The 20,461-nt window shown below is 49.4% G+C and overlaps 1 protein-coding gene across 1 annotated transcript in view; it reads left to right on the top strand.

Annotated features, from left to right (window-relative positions):
• The window catches only part of CASD1 (CAS1 domain containing 1), a 72,009-nt gene extending 51,614 nt beyond the window's left edge, over window positions 1-20,395 (top strand). The window contains exons 17-19 of the mRNA XM_073582059.1: window positions 2,888-2,965; window positions 3,268-3,360; window positions 10,563-20,395. Coding sequence (XP_073438160.1) covers window positions 2,888-2,965; window positions 3,268-3,360; window positions 10,563-10,817 — 426 coding nt within the window. The 3' untranslated portion in view covers window positions 10,818-20,395. The remainder of the gene's footprint in view (window positions 1-2,887; window positions 2,966-3,267; window positions 3,361-10,562) is intronic.
• The last annotated feature ends 66 nt before the right edge of the window (window positions 20,396-20,461 follow it).

The following is a 20,461-nucleotide window of genomic DNA, read 5'->3' as shown; positions in this document are numbered from 1 at the left end:
GTCAACTTTACGAAGTCGTCAACTACTCCCGAGTCAGTCACTGATCTTCCTAGGGATCCTATTCGATACCTCCAGGGGTCTGGTACACCTTCCCAAGGACAAGGTACAAGCTATCCGCGGTGCAGTTCGCATGTTAATCCACATACCTTGCCGATCTCTTCGGTTTGCCAGGAGACTCCTTAGCAGGATGGCAGCAACAATGGAGGTGGTACCATTTGCCCAGTTCCACCTCAGACCTCTTCAACTAGCCATTCTCAGATCCTGGGACAGGAACCCTTTCTCCCTCGAAAGGGAGTTCCGACTGACGGAGTCAACCAGGAAATCACTGTACTGGTGGCTCAAACCACCCGTACTGGCCAAAGGAAAATTCTTTCTTCCCAGTCGATGGAAAGTCCTGACCACCGATGCGAGTCTAACAGGATGGGGTGCAGTGCACCTACTTCACAGGGCACGTGGTCTCCAATAGAAGCGACCATGCCCATCAACATTCTGGAGATATGAGCTATCTTCCTGGCGCTAAAAGTTTTTTGCCATCTGCTGAAGGCCTCTCACATCAGAGTGCAGTCGAACAATGCCACGGCAGTGGCATATGTGAACCACCAAGGTGGGACTCGCAGTGCCCAGGCAATGAGAAATGTGGTGCGTCTCCTTCGCTGGGCAGAAAACAAGAAATCAGTACTCTGTGGTCCACAGTCCGGGTGTGGACAACTGGGAAGCCGACTACCTCATCAGACAGGAAATGGACTCGGGGGAGTGGTCTCTCCATCCCAAAATCTTTCGTCGGATCTGTTATCGCTGGGGGACTCCGGACGTGGACCTAATCGCTTCTCATCTCAATGCCAAGGTCTCCAGTTTCATGGCAAGGACACGCGGTCCGAGGTTGCTCGGGGCGGATGCCCTGGTTCAGGACTGGACTCAGTTCCAGCTTCTGTACATTTTTCCCTTTTCCCACCTCTTCCCCTGATGGCCAGAGTCATGAGGAAGATCAAACAGGAAGGAGTTCCGACCATCCTAATTGCGCCGGACGGGCCCAGACGTACATGGTACGCCGACATCCTTCAGCATTACAGCAGACACCCCTTGGCGTCTTCCAGACCGTCCCGATCCCCTGTCTCACGGCCTGTTCTACCACCAGAATTTAGGGACTCTCAATTTGACGGCGTGGTCCTTGAAACCTGGGTTTTAACCCAGGCAGGGTTTGCTCCAGACGTCATTAGAACCATGATCAGGGCACGGAAACCAGCTTCCGCCAAAGTTTATTATCGTACCTGGAAAACGTATTTTACTTGGTGCGACTCTCGCGGGCGAATTCCGTTCCCTTACTCTCTTCCGAAAGTTCGTGGTTTCCTTCAATCAGGTCTGGACGCCGGCCTATCCTTAGGATCGCTTAAGGGTCAGGTGTCAGCGCTTTCAGTGCTCTTTCAAAAGCGTATTGCTAACAAACCACAAGTCAGGACGTTTCTTCAGGGAGTCTCCAGATTGGTCCCTCCTTACAGACGTCCACTGGATACGTGGGACCTTAATTTGGTCCTAACTGCTCTACAGGCACCTCCTTTTTCAACCTCTTAAGGAAGTTCCACTTCGAGTTTTATCACAAAAGGTGGTCTTCCTCGTGGCAATCACCTCGCTACGCAGGGTGTCTGAGCTGTCAGCGCTCTCCTGCAAACAGCTTTTCCTATTCTTCCACCAGGACAAGGTGGTTCTCCGTACAGTTCCATCCTTCCTTCCAAAGGTTGTGTCTGATTTCCACCTCAATGAGGGCATCTCATTACCGACCCTTTGCCCGGCTCCGGTTCATAGAGTGGAGAGGGCCCTGCATACGCTTGACCTTGCCAGGGCATTGCGTATGTGTGTGTCTAGGACTCCACCCTTCCGGAAGTCTGATTCCTTTTTTTCCTTATTCCAGAAGGCATTCGCAGGGGTTTACCGGCTTCAAAAGCTACCCTTGCCAGGTGGATCAGGTCCGCCATCCATGATGCCTACCGCCTAAACAATTCTCCTATTCCGGCCGGTATCACGACACATTCCACACAGGCGGTAGGAGCCTCCTGGGCCATTCGACGCCAGGCTTCAGCACAACACGTGTGTAAAGCGGCCACTTGGACTAGCTTACACACGTACTCAGTCCTCAGTGGAAGCGAGTCTGGGTAGACGGGTACTGCAGGCGGCAGTGTCCCAAGTCTAGGGACCTGTCGGCACAATATTCGTCCATTGCTTCCCACCCAGGGACTGCTTTGGGACGTCCCAAGGTCTTGTGTCCCCCAATGAGGCGACAAAGTAAAGGAGATTTTTGTGTACTCACCGTAAAATCTCTTTCTCTTAGCCTCTAATTGGGGGACACAGCTCCCACCCTGTTGCCCTTGCGGGCTGTTATTATGTTGGGTACTCATATTGTTCCTTGAGCTGTACATAGTAGCCTTTGTTTATAGGCTTGGTTATGTTGGATTTGTTATCTTCTCCTACTGCTTGGGTACAAAAACTGAGGTAAGGCGGATGCCGCCCAGGGGTGTATACTGTGGAGGAGGAGCCAGAGCCAAATCTTTTTCAGATTAAGCATAGTGTCGCCTCCTAGTGGACAGAAAGCATAACACCCAAGGTCTTGTGTCCCCCAATTAGAGGCTAAGAGAAAGAGATTTTACGGTGAGTACACAAAAATCTCCTTTTTTTTTCACATTTCACGCACTTTGAATTTTTTCTGTTTTTTTTTTTTTTTTCCCCCCCGCTACATTGTATGGTAAAGTGAATGATGTCACTCAAAGCTAGAACTGCAAAGAATCCTCACACGGCTGTGTCTACGTGAAAATCTAAGAGCTTTGAATTGTGGAAGAAACAAAGAATGGCTGCTTCCTTGATGGGTTAATAACCACTGTCCTTCTTCTTTCTTCAGACTTATTCCATATGGGCCAGCAGTTGTAAAAACAAGACCGAATGCAACGAGATGCACCCGTCCATTTCTGTTGTACAGGTACCGACTGTTCTCATCATGTCTGCAGGTGGTGGGCACAACCTAAATGTGTCACAAGTCTTTCAGACCGATCATTGTTGCTTCCATAAGAGCATTTAAAAAAGCGCTTCACCTCTGAGGCCTAAAAAGAGGAAATACTATTCCTCCGCCATGCTTTATACTGCAGCTTTACTTGTACAGGTTGGCTCTGGGTGTACAGGAAGCAGGGAGTCCATGCATAGAGAAGAAGGCTGGACTGAAAGTCTTACAATTAGTTAAAAAGAAAAATTTGAGACCTGATCTCTTTCTCTTTTGTTGTGCAGATTTTAGCTTTCGTCCTCATAAGGAACATTCCCGGGTATGCCCGCTCCGTGTACAGCTCATTCTTTGCCTGGTTTGGCAGAATTTCTTTGGAGGTAAGTAATGTCACCTGTATGAAGCTGTTTTAAAGAAGTCATAAAATGGATCCATTCTAGGTCTTTCGGCTCCATCATCTGTGAGGTCAGGACAGGCTTTTATAGTCTCTCGATGCCAACAAGTCTGCTTTCTCTCACTTGACATGTCTGCGTGGCAAAAGTATGTGAACTTCTGCAGTAACTACATGTAAACTCTTCCAGTAATTGTTTATTAGTCCTACTCATTGATTTGGAGGAATTTTAGCTCATTCCTCCCTACAAAACAGCTTGATCTCTGATATGAGAGGCCTTAAGTTAATTAGATGCTACCTTGGGTTTCTTTGTGACCTTGCAGACTTTTACAAGCCTTGCTCTTGGAGTTAATCTTTGTTAGTCGATCATTTCTGGCGAGGGTAATAATGGTCTTGAATGTCCTCAGTTTGTACACAGTTTGCCTGACTGTGGATTGTTGCATCCAAATTCTTGAAGGTTGGTTTTATAAACAACTCTTCTTCCTCAGAAATCTTCTTTGTTCGTTCCATGATACACTTCCATAAAAATGTGCTGTGAGCATCAGACTTAAATTCCTATTTAAATAAAACTGGTCGCCCAATCACGCCAGGTTGTAATCCCATTGATTGAAAACAGCAGAATCTAATATCACGTTATCTGATAACCCTAAAGGTTCACATAACCTTTGCCACTCTGACATGTGATATTGGATCATTTTTTGTCAATTAAATAAAGGTCAAAAACAGTGTAGGCCTATAGTGCATGGTCTGCAAAGGTGGGGCATAACCAAAGGCTTGTCACGCCCCTGAGGAGCTACTTCCTGTGCCTTACTCCACTCCTCCAGCCCTGCTCTAAGAATAACTCTATATTTCATCTAGGTTATCAGGGATACAGTGGGGAAAAAAGTATTTAGTCAGGCACCAATTGTGCAAGTTCTCCCAGTTAAAAAAGATGAGAGAGGCCTGTAATTGACATCATAGGTAGACCACAACTATGAGAGTCAAAATGAGAAAACAAATCCAGAAAATCATCTTGTCTGATTTGGTAAGATTTATTTTGCAAATTATGGTGGAAATAAGTATTTGGTCATTAACAAAAGTTCATCTCAATATTTTGTTATATTTCCTTTGTTGGCAATGACAGAGGTCAAACGTTTTCTGTAAGTCTTCACAAGGTTGGCACACACTGTTGGTGGTACGTTGGCCCATTCCTCCATGCAGATCTCCTATAGAGCAGTGATGTTTTGGGCCTGTCACTGGGCAACTTTCAAATCCCGCCAAAGGTTTTCTATGGGGTTGAGATCGGGAGACTGGCTAGGCCACTCCAGGACCTTCATATGCTTCTTACGAAGCCACTCCTTGGTTGACCCGGCAGTGTGCTTGGGTCATTATCATGCTGAAACACAAAACCGTTTAGCACAGCTATAAAGTGGTGGTGCAGCAAGTAGGATCCTAGTCCGTAGTCATATGAATATAGAAATTGGCACACACTATATATGATTTCCAGTGAAAAGGTAGTTTTTAATATACAGTACATACAGTATAGACGTTTCGGTCACATTGACCTTCATCGCAGTACTGTAAAAAATAATGAAATAGTCAAAACAACAAAGGTATATACATAGCAACAATCAGAGTATCTGGGATACAGACAAGATTGAAAATGATGTCTATAACATATCAGACATTAGTAGCACATACATGAGTGTATTTTAAGTTGACCATCTGTACCCAAAAGACCAAGATAATAATAATAGGATGAATTCATCCTGTTATTATTATTATTTTGGTCTTCTGGGTACAGATGGTCAACTTAAAATACACTAATGTCTGATATATTATAGACATTATTTCTCCATCGCTTCATTGGGGGACACAGGAACCATGGGGTGTATGCTGCTGCCACTAGGAGGCTGACACTATGCACATAAGAAAATTAGCTCCTCCTCCACAGTATACACCCCACCGACTGGCGCTCAATTTGTCAGTTTAGCTTAGTGTCAGTAGGAGGTGGACACGGGTCTTTCATTGGACCCCTATCTACCTCAGTGTGTGTCGTTCCCTTGCAGGTTCCCGGAGGGATACAGAGTGAACAGTCACATCTGTACTCCCACAAAGAGACTATGAGGACCGCGTGTACTGCCACCCCGTATCCTCATAGGTCTAGCCGGCAGGATCATGAGCCTCTAACGCTGATGCACATTCGGCGTGTCTCGTGTCCAGACCACCACAGATCCTAGCCTCAGCCTCCTACCCACTCACCCACCAGAGCCTGTCAGTAGATGGAGGCACGGACGTCCGCCAAGGGTTACGGATGTTTTATTCCCTCACTGGATTCCAGGTACCTTTCCTTCTACAGCGCCTGCTCTATGGGTCCTAGGTCAGCAAGCGCTGGCCCAGGCATCGGACATCGTTGCGGCATCTCCAGCCCTGTGCTCTCATAGCGCCGCGACAGTGCGGCCTCCAGGATACCTCCGCACCGCGCCCCTCCGACGGCCGCCGCTTCTAATTTAGGCCCCGGCTTCTATTCGGGCCTTGTGCTGGGTGAGGCCACGCCCCCTCATTCAGGCGGGCTTTCTCCCGCCCGCCTCCTACCGCCCACCGCCACACTAAGGGGACTAGAGGCGGCGAATGGTTCCGCCCACTCCTCCCAGCCGTCCTATGGGCTTCAAGCGGGTGTTTTACAGGGCGGTGCAGCTTCCTAGCGCGGTTGTTCCGCCCATCCTCTCTTCCAGCCACTTTTACCGCCCACTACTTCAGCAGAGCGCGTTTTCTCCCAGACAGTCGCCATTTTCTTCAACCTGAGAGCCGGTCGCCTTTCCCTGTCTACAGGAGCCATCCCCAAGTGAGCCGAGCACATAGCTGGAAGTCGCTCCACACACCGGTGCCGTGAGTAGCTCTGCACTGCAGACTGACACCCTCCTCAACTCTCTGTCCCCTAACCGTCTAGCACTAATTAGTGGGTTAGCTCACCATGTCTAATTCTAAGCCACTTCGCTCTCGCCCCCCAACTTCCTCTTCTTCCTCAGCTGTGGTCAGTCACTTTGCATGTTCCGCTTGCAAACGCAAATTTCCATCAGGTCAGTCCTCTCCCCTCTGTCAAGACTGCAGTAACCCCATTGATCCCACCGCTCAGGAGCCCACGGGTGTCCCAAGTGAGAGTGAGACCCCTATTCCAGAGTGGGCTTCCTCTCTTTCTCAATCTGTGGCAGATCTCACCAAGGTGTCTCAGACCCTGGTTTCCGTACTTGATAAGTTGCCCCTGCTGACTTCCGCAGGGCCCAGCAAGCCACAGGAAGTTCCGGCTGAGCCTACCTACATTAGCCGCAAAAGATCCAGACAGGGGCACCGTTCCAATTCGTCGTCTCGCTCCATAGCCCGTTACAGCGGCCCGGGTCTTCCAGATCCTCTTCTCCTGAACCAGGCGAAACTTTCTCGGATGCGCCCTCCGAAGATGTCTTGGAGCTGGACTCGGACCAAATCGCAGACATGAGGGATATGTTTCATTCTGGCGGTCTAAACCACCTACCAAGGTCTTCGCTCCTCATTCTGAGTTTCAGAAAATTCTGACTAGGGAAAGAGAGAATCCGACCAGGCGCTATCAAAGAGGGAAACGCCTTGGCGTCTTATACCCTTTCTCGCCGGAGCTCACCGCGGAAGGGTCATCTTCTCCTGTCGTAGACCCGCTGGTTTCCAGACTAACAACACTGTCCTTCCGATCTCTGGGGGAGCATCGCTAGGAGATCCTAACGACCGAATCATAGAATCTTTTGCAAAATCAGCCTTCGAAGCGGCAGCATCTGCCCTAAGTCCGGCCCTCGCTTCTACCTGGGTTTCGAAGGCCATAACCAATTGGGCTAAGGATCTCAACAAGGCATTCTGGCCGGGGCCCGTCCAGAGCAACTGGCGGACCTCGTCGACAAAATTTCTCATGTGGGAGAATATTTGGTATGTGCCTCCCTAGATGCTGCGTCTTGCACAGCCCAGGCATCTAGCAACGTAGTGACGATTCTGCGCACAGTTTGGCTTAAGGCCTGGCAGGCGGACGTCAGTTTCGGCCCTTTCGTCGTTTCTCGACTGCAGAGACGCCTTCTCACCAGCAGAGGCCACAAGCGCGCCAGGATAGGAAAAGAGTTTCCTTTAGGCCCACTCCTTCCTGGTGCTCCCATTCCTCCCAAGGTAGATCCACCAGGTCTAGACCTGGAAGGTCTTCCTCAGCATGACTGGCGTCAAAACCCCGGCGTATCCCACCGCTTGGGCGGCCGACTTTTTGCTTACAGGGACGTCTGGCTCGCCTCGGTTGAAGACGCTTGGGTCAGGGAAATTGTATCCTCAGGATACAAAATAGAATTTGTTTCTCGTCCTCGGGATCGATTCTTAGAATCCCGACCCCCGTAAGATCCCTCCCTGGCTTCCATACTGCCATCGCCCCTCTCCTCGATTCGGGGTTAATTGGTCCCGTTACAGAAGCAGAGCACTTCACAGGTTTCTATTCAAACCTGTTTGTAGTACCAAAGGCGGTACGGTTCGGCCCATTCTGGATCTAAAGTTACTAAACAAAAGGGTCCGTCTGCGACACTTCAGAATGGAGTCACTTCGTTCAATAATCGCTTCCATGGAGGCACAGGAGTTTCTGTGCTTCATAGACATTCAGGACGCTTATCTACATGTTCCCATCTTCCAAGGACATCAGAAATTCCTGCGCTTCCCGATATATCAGGAGCATTTCCAATTTGTCACTCTACCGTTCGGTCTCGCCACCGCTCCCAGGGCGTTTACGAAAATCATGGCAGCGCTGATGGCCATTTTAAGGATCAGAGGTCTCGTGCTCTTTCCATACCTCGACGACATCATCATCAAAGCTCCTTCCTTGCCCCAGGCTCACGAAAGTCTCTCCATCATTTGCGACACCCTTTCTTGATTCGGGTGGATTATCAACAGAAAAAAGTCCTGCCTGGTCCCAACGCAACGTCTTGTGATTCTAGGCTTACTTTTCGACACCCGTCAGGCAAAGGTTTTCCTTCCCGAAGAGAAGAGAGTAATTCTCCGGCAGGATGTTCGCTTGCTTCAGAGTCCCCTGCCCACTTCTCTCCGTTCAGCCATGAGAGTCTTGGGGAGGATGGTGGCAACGTCGGAAGCGATTTCCTTCGCCCAATTCCACTCGAGACCACTTAAGCACGCCATTCTGGCGCAGTGAAACAGGTCAGTCTCCTCCCTGGATCGTCCAATTCGACTCTCGTTTCGAGTCACTGTCCCTCAATTGGTGGCTAACATCACCTCTCATCTCCCAGGGCCGGTCCTTTCTTCCGGTGCATTGGCAAGTGGTGACGACGGACGCCAGCCTCCTCGGCTGGGGTGCGGTGTTTCGCCATCTGACCGTGCAGGGGCGTTGGTCTTCGCAAGAGGCAGCTCTTCCGATCAACGTCCTGGAGATACGGGCAATTCTTCTGGCCCTTCTTCATTGGCACAGGCAACTCAGGGGTCTGCCATTTCGGATCCAGACGGACAATGCCACGGCGGTGGCATACGTCAACCACCAGGGAGGGACTCGGAGTGCCTTGGCGTTGGTCAGGGCGACGAGGGTCTATTTGGCTAGGACTGAGGCGTTCCGGAAGACAGACTCCCTTTTCATCATACCTGATGGTGCACGAAAGGGCCTGCCGGCCTCCAAGGCGACTTGCTCGCTGGATTAGATCGGCAATCTTGGAAGCTTACCGGGCCAAGAGCAGAGTGCCTCCTTCAGGGGTTAGGGCTCCACTCGAGCAGTGGGTGCCTCCTGGGCGGTGCACCACAGAGCTTCTGCGCTGCAGCTTTGCAAGGCTGCAACCTGGTCATCTGTTCACACGTTTGTGAAATTCTACAGGGTCCACACCTACGCTTCGGCGGATGCCAGCCTAGGAAGAAGGATCTTGCAGGCAGCGGTGGTGAGTCCGCTGGCCTGATGGAAGTTTGCTTTCCCTCTCCAGGGACTGCTTTGGGACGTCCCATGGTTCCTGTGTCCCCCAATGAAGCGATGGAGAAAACAGGATTTTTGGTTGCTTACCGTAAAATCTGTTTCTCGGAGCCTTCATTGGGGAACACAGCACCCTCCCACTTTTCACAACTTCTGTTATTCGTTTAGTGTATTATAGGTACAGTTGAGTTGTATTTGTTCTCTACTATATTACTTGTCCTACTGCTTTCTCACTAACTGACTAATTGAGCGCCAGTCGGTGGGGTGTATACTGCGGAGGAGGAGCTAATTTTCTTATGTGCATAGTGTCAGCCTCCTAGTGGCAGCAGCATACACCCATGGTTCCTGTGTCCCCCAATGAAGGCTCCAAGAAACAGATTTTACGGTAAGCAACCAAAAATCCTGTTTTTCAATCTTGTCTGTATCCCAGATATTCTGATTGTTGTTTTGTATATACCTTTATTCTTTTGATTATTTCAATTATTATTTTTTACAGTACTGTGATGGTCAATGTGACCGAAACGTCTATACTGTATGCACTGTATATTAAAAACTACCTTTTCACTGGAAATCATATATAGTGTGTGCCAAGTTTCTATATTCATATGACTATGGACTAGGATCCTACTTGCTGCACCACCACTTTATAGCTGTGCTAAACGGTTTTGTGTTTCAGCATGATAATGACCCAAGCACACCGCCGGGTCAACCAAGGAGTGGCTTCGTAAGAAGCATATGAAGGTCCTGGAGTGGCCTAGCCAGTCTCCAGATCTCAACACCATAGAAAACCTTTGGCGGGATTTGAAAGTTGCCCAGCGACAGGCCCAAAACATCACTGCTCTAGAGGAGATCTGCATGGAGGAATGGGCCAAAGTACCACCAACAGTGTGTGCCAACCTTGTGAAGACTTACAGAAAACGTTTGACCTCTGTCATTGCCAACATAGGATATATAAGAAAATATTGAGATGAACTTTTGTTAATGACCACATACTTATTTCCACCATAATTTGCAAAATAAATCTTACCAAATCAGACAAGATGATTTTCTGGATTTATTTTCTCATTTTGACTCTCATAGTTGTGGTCTACCTATGATGCTAATTACAGGCCTTTTAACTGGGAGAACTTGCACAATTTGTGGCTGACTATATACTTTTTTTCCCCACTCTATTTTGGGTGCTTATTTCCCTTCTATTTTTTCGAGATTAGTGCTTTTTTCTTTCTTTGCATCGATCACCTCTACATTTTATCTTCCAGTTATTCATCTGTCAGTATCACATTTGGCTGGCGGCTGACACAAAGGGGATCCTGGTCCTCATCCCTGGGAACCCCATGCTGAACATCATCATTAGCACGTTCATATTCGTTTGCGTGGCGCACGAAATCTCCCACATAACCAACGACCTGGCACAGATCGCTGTTCCCAAGGACATGTCAGCACTTACCAAGAGGTTACTCTGCATCACCAGCTTCTTTTTTATACTGCTGTTTCTATCCGCTGTCCAACAATAGCCGGACGGCGGGCCTAAACTGTCACAAAGACTCCAGGAAACGCGTCTACCTAATGTCACGCAGCGTCTGAGGACACATGGTCCTCGTCTTCTACAGGAGCAACCTGCAGTCGCTGTCCCTGCTGTGGCAAGACTAATACTCCGGCCAAGTGGGAAGTAGTGGTTTCACAACAGCAGAAAGACCGCTGACCTATAAAAAATAAGATGGGTATGGATATAGAAGTGAAGGAAAAAAAACTCTGTACAGAAGAAACTTTTTTTCTTAATTTTAATAGGAATACCTTCTGTTTACATGTTTTTATACAGGGGGCGGCCGTGAGGTGCTGTCCTGTTCCTCTGCTTTTTTTCTTTTGCATTTGCTATAGATGTTGGGGGGCGAAAGCTTGATAAGCTTTACTGACCACTGAAGCTGTGAAGGGGTGGAGCAGCTGACCTCCGCGTGGAGGCAAGGGGTGGGGCGGCTGACCTCCTCTTGGAGGCAAGGGGTGGAGTGGCTGACCTCTGCGTGGAGGCAAGGGGTGAAGCAGCTGACCTCTGCGTGGAGGCAAGGGGTGGGGCGGCTGACCTCCGCGATGAATGTCGGGCTGATAAAGCTTTTGTTTTTTGTGCAGTTATATATGTGAGATTTGTAATTTTATAAGGAGGGGGATGTATATATCTTTTGTGAGCCTCTACATAAGGTAGCACACTCTTAACCTAGCAGCAGAAGAGAAACGTACAGCGTATATACAGAGTAGATCAACATACAAAGCCGAGTCGCTTCAAAGATACATTATTTTATTTTTTTTATTGAGGGTAACACTCCTCCTTATAGATTCTGCTCGGTGACATAGGAGGTATTACAAGCCATGCAAACTGTTAACAGAGAGGAATGAAGTGACGCTCCCCAGGCAATTTATCCTTCCATATTGCTTCTCACATGACTTGCAAAAACGTCACAAGGGTTGTGAGGTTGCAAAAAGGCAGGCACTTCTCCCTGGAGAAAAAGGTTTGCAAATTAGCTCGTCTCCAGAAGGAGGAAAACTGTCTTGCTAGTGCCACCTATAGGTAGTTACCCTATAGCTCAAACAGAAACCACTCTATGGTTTGGTTAACATTCTTGGGACTCATTCACCTGACCGTAAATGATCCAATAAGGGGTCATATAGAGACAGTTTTCTTACTTCTGTGTGAGAGGGTCCTGGTTCTCAAGGTAGATGAGTTTCCCAGCGGCGAAACACCTATCGGACATGATGGTATGTACCGTTTGTGCCAGTGATATCCAGAGTTGCACACCCTTTGGTGACTGATGCCGTGGGGCTTGATTCGCACCATGTACGCTCTGGGGTCCTGCCATTATCAGGAATTCTTGATAACTGGCACTTTCCTATACTTCTGTAACACGCACTCCTTTACCGGTGCGGGGGTTAAATATTTTATTTCTTTTTGGTATTTTGGTGTTCTTTCGTTCTCTGGGCATTGATTTGACGTTTTGCGTGACTGTGAGTGTATAGATGTATATTTCGGGCTGATTAGCCGAATACAGATGAGATGTATATATTTTAAGTCTTTTTTTTAACGTTTATTTATTAAAAGAAAAATTACGTTTTATTCTATTCTTCCCGTTTCAGGCTGCAGACACACAAGGAAGGATTATTATTGCACTTTTGCAGTAAATAACTTTCTCTTTCGCCTCATTGGGGGACACAGAGACCATGGGTGTATGCTGCTGCCACTAGGAGGCTGACACTATGCACAAAAAAAGGTTAGCTCCTCCTCCGCAGTGTACACCCCACCGACCGGCAGGAAATTCCTCAGTTTAGCTTAGTGTCAGTAGGAGGTGGACACAGGTCTTTCATTAGACCCATATCTACCTCGATGTGCGTCGTTCCTTTTCAGGTTTCCGGAGGGATACAGTGTGAGAAGTCATAACTGTACTCCCACAAAGAGGCTATGTGTACGGCGTGTACTGCCACCCTGTATCCTCATAGTTCTCTGTGCGGACCACAAGCTCGGCACAGGTGCGTGCCAGCAACGGATGGTCCTTGCCCCCGCCTCCCACCCACTCGCCCACCAGAGCCTGTCGGTCGGACGAGGCGCGGACACGGGAAAGATTACAGATAGCGTTGGATAAAGAAGGTATCTTTATGGAGCGGCGCCAGGGCAGCGCCGCAGGTTCTATATGCTGCCCGCGCCTCCCGACGGTCGCCGCATTTCATCTAAGCCCCGGGCGGGCCTTGTTTCCCCCCCCCCCCCCGCCGGTATTCCTCGGGGGCTTCATCTTAGAGCCCGGTTCAGGCGGTGTCTTCTTTGTGGGTGGCAGCGGCAGCATTGCGGGACTTCCGCGCCACCCCGTGCTGACAGGCGGCCGCCGTCTCAAATTTAGTCCCCGGCTTTATTTTGGGCCTTCGCGCCCGTCGCGGCCACGCCCCCCTGTTCACTTACATAGGCCGGCTGCGCTCCCGCCCGTTCCTAGACCCTCCCATCGCCTCTTGGCCTGTGGCTGGGTAGGGGGCGGTTTCCCTTGGTTCAGGCGGCTAGCTCTGCCTTTCTTGTCCATCCTGAACCGCGCTTTTTCCCTTCACCTCAGGCTGCCGCCATCTTTGCAGCCTGTCAGCCGGAGACGAAAAATGGACGTCAGTTACCCCCTGCTGGTGCCCTGCAATTTCATGAGCCTGGTACATCGCTTTGGGGACACCGGACCGTGAGTAGTTCTGCAACTGCAGACTGACACCCTCCTCTGCCTTTCTGTCCCCCAACCTTCCGGCATTTCTTCAGGGTCTTTCTTTTCTTCATTCATTATGCCTAACTCTAAGGCTGAGCGTGGCCGTCCGCCGGCCCCCACGGGCTCTCTAGTCCAGTTCTTCGCATGCGCCTCTTGCAATCGCAAACTTCCCTCAGGTCAGCCTACTCCCCTCTGCCTGGACTGCAGCAATCCCATTCAGCATGACCCCGTCCAGGAACCATCTATTGCGCCACGTGAAAGCGAACCCCCCCATTCCTGGTTGGGCCTCGTCTTTCACAATCTGTAGCAGACCTCACCAGGGTGTCTCAGTCCCTGGTAGCCGTCCTTGATAAGTTGCCCCGGACACTTCTGCAGGGTCCAGCAGGTCACATGAAGCTCCATCTGAGCCAGCCAGCAAAAGCCGCAAAAGGCCAAGACAGGATCTCCGGCCAGGATCCTCTCCTTGCCTCACATCCCCACATAGTTCTTCCCAGCAGTCACCCTCCCGTGCCTCCTCTCCCGAGTCAGGTGAGGCGTTATCGGATGTGTCATCCGAAGAGATCTTAGAGCTGGATTCGGACCAGGACGTGGACATGAAGGTTACGGTACAGAACCTCATTGCTGCGATTAATCACACCTTCGAAATCTCAGACTCCCCTGCGGAATCCTAAGAACAGGAAGTTTCTTTCAGACGGGCAGAAATACCTTCCAGGGTCTTCGCCTCCCACTCTGAGTTTGGCAAGATCCTTACCAGGGATAGAGAAAATTCGACCAGGCGCTTTCAAAGAGGGAAGCGCCTCGGCGTGCTGTACCCGTTTGCCAAAGAGCTCACCGACAACTAGTCTGCTTCCCCCTCGGTAGACGCACCCGTGTCCAGACTTTCTAACAACACGGCCCTCCCGATTTCAGGTGTGGCGTCACTAAAGGATTCTAATGATAGAATTATAGAATCTTTAGCAATGTCAACATTCGAAGTGGCTGCAGCAGTGCTAAGCCCAGCCTTCGCTTCATCTTGGGTAGCGAAGGCCATAGCCACTTGGGCAGAGGATCTCCGTAAGGGCATCCTAGATAAGGCCCAACCGGAGCAATTGGCCAATCTGGCCAACCAGATTTCCCATGCAGGGGATTATCTGCTTTCTGCTTCCTTGGATGCCGCGTCGTGCGCTGTTCAGGCGTCAAGCAACGTAGTGGCAATCCAACGTACAATTTGGCTTAAGGCTTGGCAGGCGGACTTGTCTTCTAAAAAGTCTCTTACCAATCTGCCTTTTCAGGGAGCGCGTCTCTTTGGATCCCAGCTGGACCAGATTATTAAGGACGCCACTGGAGGCACGAGTTCCCTCCTCCCTCAGTCCAAGCCTCACAGACCCCCACTAAAGCGTCAGTTTCGGCCCTTTTGAGCTTTCCACCGTTTCAATACGACAGAGAACTTCTCTAACCAACAAAGACCGCAAGCATGCCAGGATAGAAGGAAGTGTCCTTCAAACCCACTCCCTCCTGGCGATCTCACTCCTCCCAGGGCAGACCATCCAGGTCTAGATCTGGACGGTCCACATCAGCATGAATATCAACGAACTCCCAAGGGTCCCTCCCAATTGGGAGGTCGACTCCTATTCTTCAAGGATGTCTGGCTAGCCTCAGTAGAGGACACTTGGGTCAGGGAAGTTGTATCTTCAGGATACAAGATAGAGTTCGTTTCTCGTCCCCGGGATCGTTTCTTCGAGTCCCGACCTCCAAAAGACCCTGCCTTAGTTCCGGGGTTCTTTGCGTCCATCGCCTCTCTCCTCGGTTCCCGAGTGATTGTGCCCGTTCCCGAATCAAAACGTTTCACAGGGTTTTATTCAAACCTGTTTGTGGTGCCGAAAAAAGGCGGTACAGTTCGCCCCATCTTGGACCTCAAGTTACTCAACAAGAAAGTCCGACTGCGTCATTTCCGAATGGAGTCTCTTCGGTCGGTAATCGCTTCCATGGAGACGCAGGAGTTCATGTGTTCAATAGACATTCAAGATGCCTATCTACATGTTCCCATATTCTCCGGCCATCAGAAATTCCTGCATTTCGCGATTCGCCAGGAACATTACCAGTTTGTTGCTCTGCCGTTCGGTCTCGCCACCGCACCCAGAGTATTTACAAAGATCATGGCGGCGTTGATGGCCTTGTTGAAAATCAGAGGTCTCGTTCTTTTTCCGTACCTCGACGACATTCTGATCAAAGCTCCATCCTTTCATCAAGCTCGCCAAAGTCTTACCATCATCCTCGACACCCTGTCCAATTTCGGGTGGCTTAACAACAAAAAGAAGTCCTGCCTTGTTCCGACACAACGTCTTGTGTTTCTGGGTCTATTGTTCGACACTCGTCAATCGAGGGTTTTTCTACCACAAGAAAAGATTTGTTCCCTGCAGCGGGATGTACGTTCGCTGCAGATCATACGACTTCCATCTCTCCGGACAACAATGAAAGTCCTGGGAAAGATGGTGGCGGCGACAGAGGCGGTTCCCTTTGCCCAATTTCACTCCAGACCTCTCCAACACACCATCCTGTCTCGGTGGAACAGGTCTGTTCTTTCCCTGGACCGTCCATTTCGTCTTTCATACCGGGTCAAGCAGTCCCTCATTTGGTGGCTGACGTCTCTCATCTCCCTGGGACGGTCATTCCTCCCCATTCACTGGCAGATTGTGACAACGGATGCCAGCCTCCTCGGCTGGGGAGCAGTGTTCCGCAATCACACTGTTCAGGGTCGATGGTCGACTCAGGAGTCAGCCCTGCCGATCAACGTCCTCGAGATATGAGCGATTTATCTGTCTCTCGTTCACTGGGAGACACTTTTCAGGGGCCTGCCTATCCGGATTCAGACAGACAATGCCACAGCGGTGGCATATGTCAACCGCCAGGGGGGGACACGGAGTGTCTCAGCCCTGGCAGAAGTGTCCAAGATTCTTCATTGGCAGAGGTTTCAGTCCCGGCAATATCCGCGGTGCACATTCCCGGCGTGGACAACTGGGCCGCCGATTTTCTCAGTCGCGAGGGTCTAGCGGCGGGAGAGTGGTCCCTACATCTGGAGGTATTTCTCCAGCTTTGCCGTCGTTGGGGAACCCCGGACGTAGATCTGCTAGCTTCTCGCCTCAACAGGAAAGTTCCACAGTTTGTATCCAGGGCTCGAGATCCTCTCGCAGTGGGCGCCGACGCTCTGGCCATTCCTTGGTCACAGTTCGAGCTCCCCTACCTGTTCCCTCCCCTGCCTCTTCTTCCCAGGCTGTTGAAGAAAATCAAGGCGGAAGGAATTCCAGTCATCCTTATCACCCCGAATTGGCCCAGAAGGTCTTGGTTCACGGACATCGTCAACCTTCTCGCGGACGCCCCCTGGAAGCTTCCAGACAGAGCAGATCTGCTGTCTCAAGGTCCGATTTGCCACCCCAATTCTCGGCCGCTCGATTTAACGGCGTGGCTGTTGAGACCGAGGTTTTGAAACGATCAGGATTTTCCGATCGAGTTATTCATACCATGATCCGAGCCAGGAAGCCATCGTCTTCCAAAATTTATTACCGTACTTGGAAAGCCTATTTCACTTGGTGCGAGACCAATGACATTCCGCCCATGTGTTTTTCGCTCCCTTCTGTGCTGGCGTTCCTTCAAGCGGGGCTGGATGCGGGTCTTGCCCTCAGCTCTTTAAAGGGTCAAGTGTCGGCGCTGTCCATTTTATTTCAGAAGACGTTGGCATCCCGTCCTCAGGTTAAAACCTTCCTTCAAGGTGTGGCTAACACGGCTCCTCCGTACCGAGCGCCCGTAGATCCATGGGATCTTATTCTGGTTCTTGAGGTTCTGCAAGGTCCTCCCTTTGAACCTCTCAGGGATGTTTCCCTTTCTCTCCTTTCGTGGAAAGTAGCCTTTCTGGTAGCCATCACCTCCATCCGGCGCATGTCTGAATTGGCGGCTCTCTTGCCGCTCCCCTTTCTTGGTACTCCACCTGGATAAGGTAGTTCTGCGGCCTCCGCCCTCTTTCCTTCCTAAAGTGGTGTCCACTTTCCACCTCAATGAGGATATTGTTCTCCCGTCCTTTTGTCCGAGTCCAACTCGTCCTCGGGAGCGATCTTTGAACAAACTGGACTTGGTCAGGGCGATGAAGGTCTACCTAACTAGGACGACTTCTTTGCGGAAGACAGATTCTCTCTTCTTCACTCCAGATGGGGCACGGAAAGGTCACCCGGACTCCAAAGCTACTATTGCTCGCTGGTTCAGATCGGCAATTTTGGAGGCCTACCGGGTCAAACATCGAGTGGCCCCTCCGGGAATTAGAGCGCACTCTACCCGGGCAGTGGGTGCCTCTTGGGCGGTACGTCACAGAGCTTCCGCGCTGCAGCTTTGCAAAGCTGCAACCTGGTCATCGGTTCACACGTTTTTGAAATTCTACAAGGTCCACACCTACGCTTCGGCGGACGCCAGCCTAGGTAGAAGGATCCTGCAGGCTGCGGTAGTGAGTCCGCTGGCCTGATGGAAGTTTGTTTTTCCCACCCCAGGGACTGCTTTGGGACGTCCCATGGTCTCTGTGTCCCCCAATGAGGCAAAAGAGAAAACAGGATTTTTGGGTTGCTTACCGTAAAATCTGTTTCTTGGAGCCTTCATTGGGGGACACAGCACCCTCCCATGTTCTACAACTCCTGTTCTTATGATTGTTGGTTGTTTACAGTTGAGTTGTTCTGTTTTCAATCTGTTCTGTTACTTCTCCTACTGCTTTCTCACTGAGGAATTTACTGCCGGTCGGTGGGGTGTACACTGCGGATGAGGAGCTAACCTTTTTTTGTGCATAGTGTCAGCCTCCTAGTGGCAGCAGCATACACCCATGGTCTCTGTGTCCCCCAATGAAGGCTCCGAGAAACAGATTTTACGATAAACAACCCAAAAATCCTGTTATGTCTAGACGTAGCCCCAGCTCTGCTTTTTAGGACAGTAGGACAGGATGTTCACATTGTAGATTTACTGCCGACTTCATTAGATAAGTCACATTTCTTGAAGGGGATTGTTCAGACTTAGAAAAAACATGGCTTCTCTTTTTTTCGACGCAGCGCCATGACTTTCCATGTGTTCAGTCTGGTATTGCAGCTCTTTTTCAAGTAAATGGGGCTGAGTTTCAATACTATACATATCCTGTGGACAGGGGGGGGATTTGGATTTTTCACCCCCGCACATTTTGTCCCCAGCATTTGGCCTCCAGAATGTGGGGATTTGGATGTTTCGCCCCCAAAATGATAGGGGCGAAATGTGCGGGGGTGAAATGACCCTGGGGGTGAACTGCTGGGAGCAAAACTTCCTATAACCGGACAGGGGTGGTGTTTTTTTTTTTTTTTGCAGAAAATTGCAATTTTATATGCGCCCTTTAATCTGCAAGGTCTTCTGGGTATTTTTTTTTTTTGTGATAGACTATCAGAATTTCAGATTTGTGTTAAAGGGTGTATTCCAGTCTACAAAAATGCCAAATGCCATTACTATTAGAAAATCATAGTCTATAGATTTGCAGGACCCTGGTCCGGCGTCTACGTCGGTGTTCCTCTGTAGCTGGACCAGGGCCCTGTGCACTCGAATGCTGAGAATTTGGGCGCCTCTGGCGTTTACAAGGCCCTAAAGCAAGCACTAGTGGCACCCAGGGTGATGACATTAAAGTGACGGCCGAAGTTCACAAACCTCGGCTTCGCCTGCCACGAGTGCTGACGTGGACATCGGACCGGGACACTGCAAATCTTTCTGCTCATCTCTGGTTGGATTCTCAGTATAGGCTCACACTAATTGCCAGAATGGGGACACTAATGTCCCCCGCGTTCTTCCCTGGCCGAAAAACCATGGTCAGGAGTTGATGAAAGAAGGATTCGGTCCTGCTGTTCTCCATAATTTATCTAGGATTAGGATGTTTTTTGCATAAAGAAGTAGTGGTACGGCTATGTAGGTGCTTGTCTGCCCATGAAAACGATATATCTTATGTATAGATCCGATGTGCCAGTCATGAGAAATCTAGTGTAGAAGGCCGTATGCAAATCCAGGAGGCGTGTCAACGCATTTACAGGAAGTCAAAGTGCACTTCCTGCCCAATTTTCACGACTTCGACTAAGGATTTCTCCTGACTGGCACTTCGGATTTAAACAAAAATAGTATTGTTTTTATTGGGGTGATGCACGTATACAGCTGTACCATTATTTCCATATGATGATAGATTCCCTTTAAATTCAGAATAGCCTGCAGTAAGACAGGGGGCATAATTCTTGCTATTCAGACCAACGCTGATTTAACAATTCCCACCATGGGAGATAAATTTTGGAAACTGGGATGCTCCTTTAAAGAATAATCACTATTCTGTATAAACATCGCCCTGGACTCTTTCAGACCATGTCCAACTTTCCAAAATTTTTACACAGTAGATATCTGTTGTGTAAAGTGTGGTAGGATAATATTTATAGGACAAATTGGTTTTCAAGAGAAGAAAACCCTTTTTATTTATCTTCTCCCTCAATAACAGCCCTATTCTTGCCCATCAAAATTGAACTAAGCTGTACTTCCATATAAAAGAGTGGTGCTGGTTTTATAGAGGTGGAAAAACAGACCCTTCCCCCTGTTTTGATCTTATATTGAAGTCTTTTTAGGTTTTGCGGGTCCACGGCTGCGGTCTGAGGATGGAAACTTTTGGTACTTGGGTTTTTTCCTCCTACAATACTATTGTGGGGTCTCGGCCTGTCGTGAATGAGCTTTATGTAGGACATTCTTATTTTTTCTGTTATTTATACGTGTGCACGTGTTTACACCCTGATTGCCGGGATTCTTTATTTAATTTATCTTATGAAGTGTATATTAGATATCGGGGGGGAATGTGAGGGAAATAAATCCAATTTAACTTCCTTCTTGTGTCCTTTTTTTAAATAATTTTTGCTGTGATAAATGCTCACTTTTATGGATCATAATAT

The sequence above is a fragment of the Dendrobates tinctorius genome, unplaced genomic scaffold, assembly GCF_039654945.1.
Source record: "Dendrobates tinctorius isolate UK_male_01 unplaced genomic scaffold, ASM3965494v1 ptg000070l, whole genome shotgun sequence".
Taxonomy (NCBI): Eukaryota; Metazoa; Chordata; class Amphibia; order Anura; family Dendrobatidae; genus Dendrobates; species Dendrobates tinctorius.
Note: the sequence above shows the minus strand (reverse complement) of the source record. Positions and strands in the feature narration are given on the sequence as shown.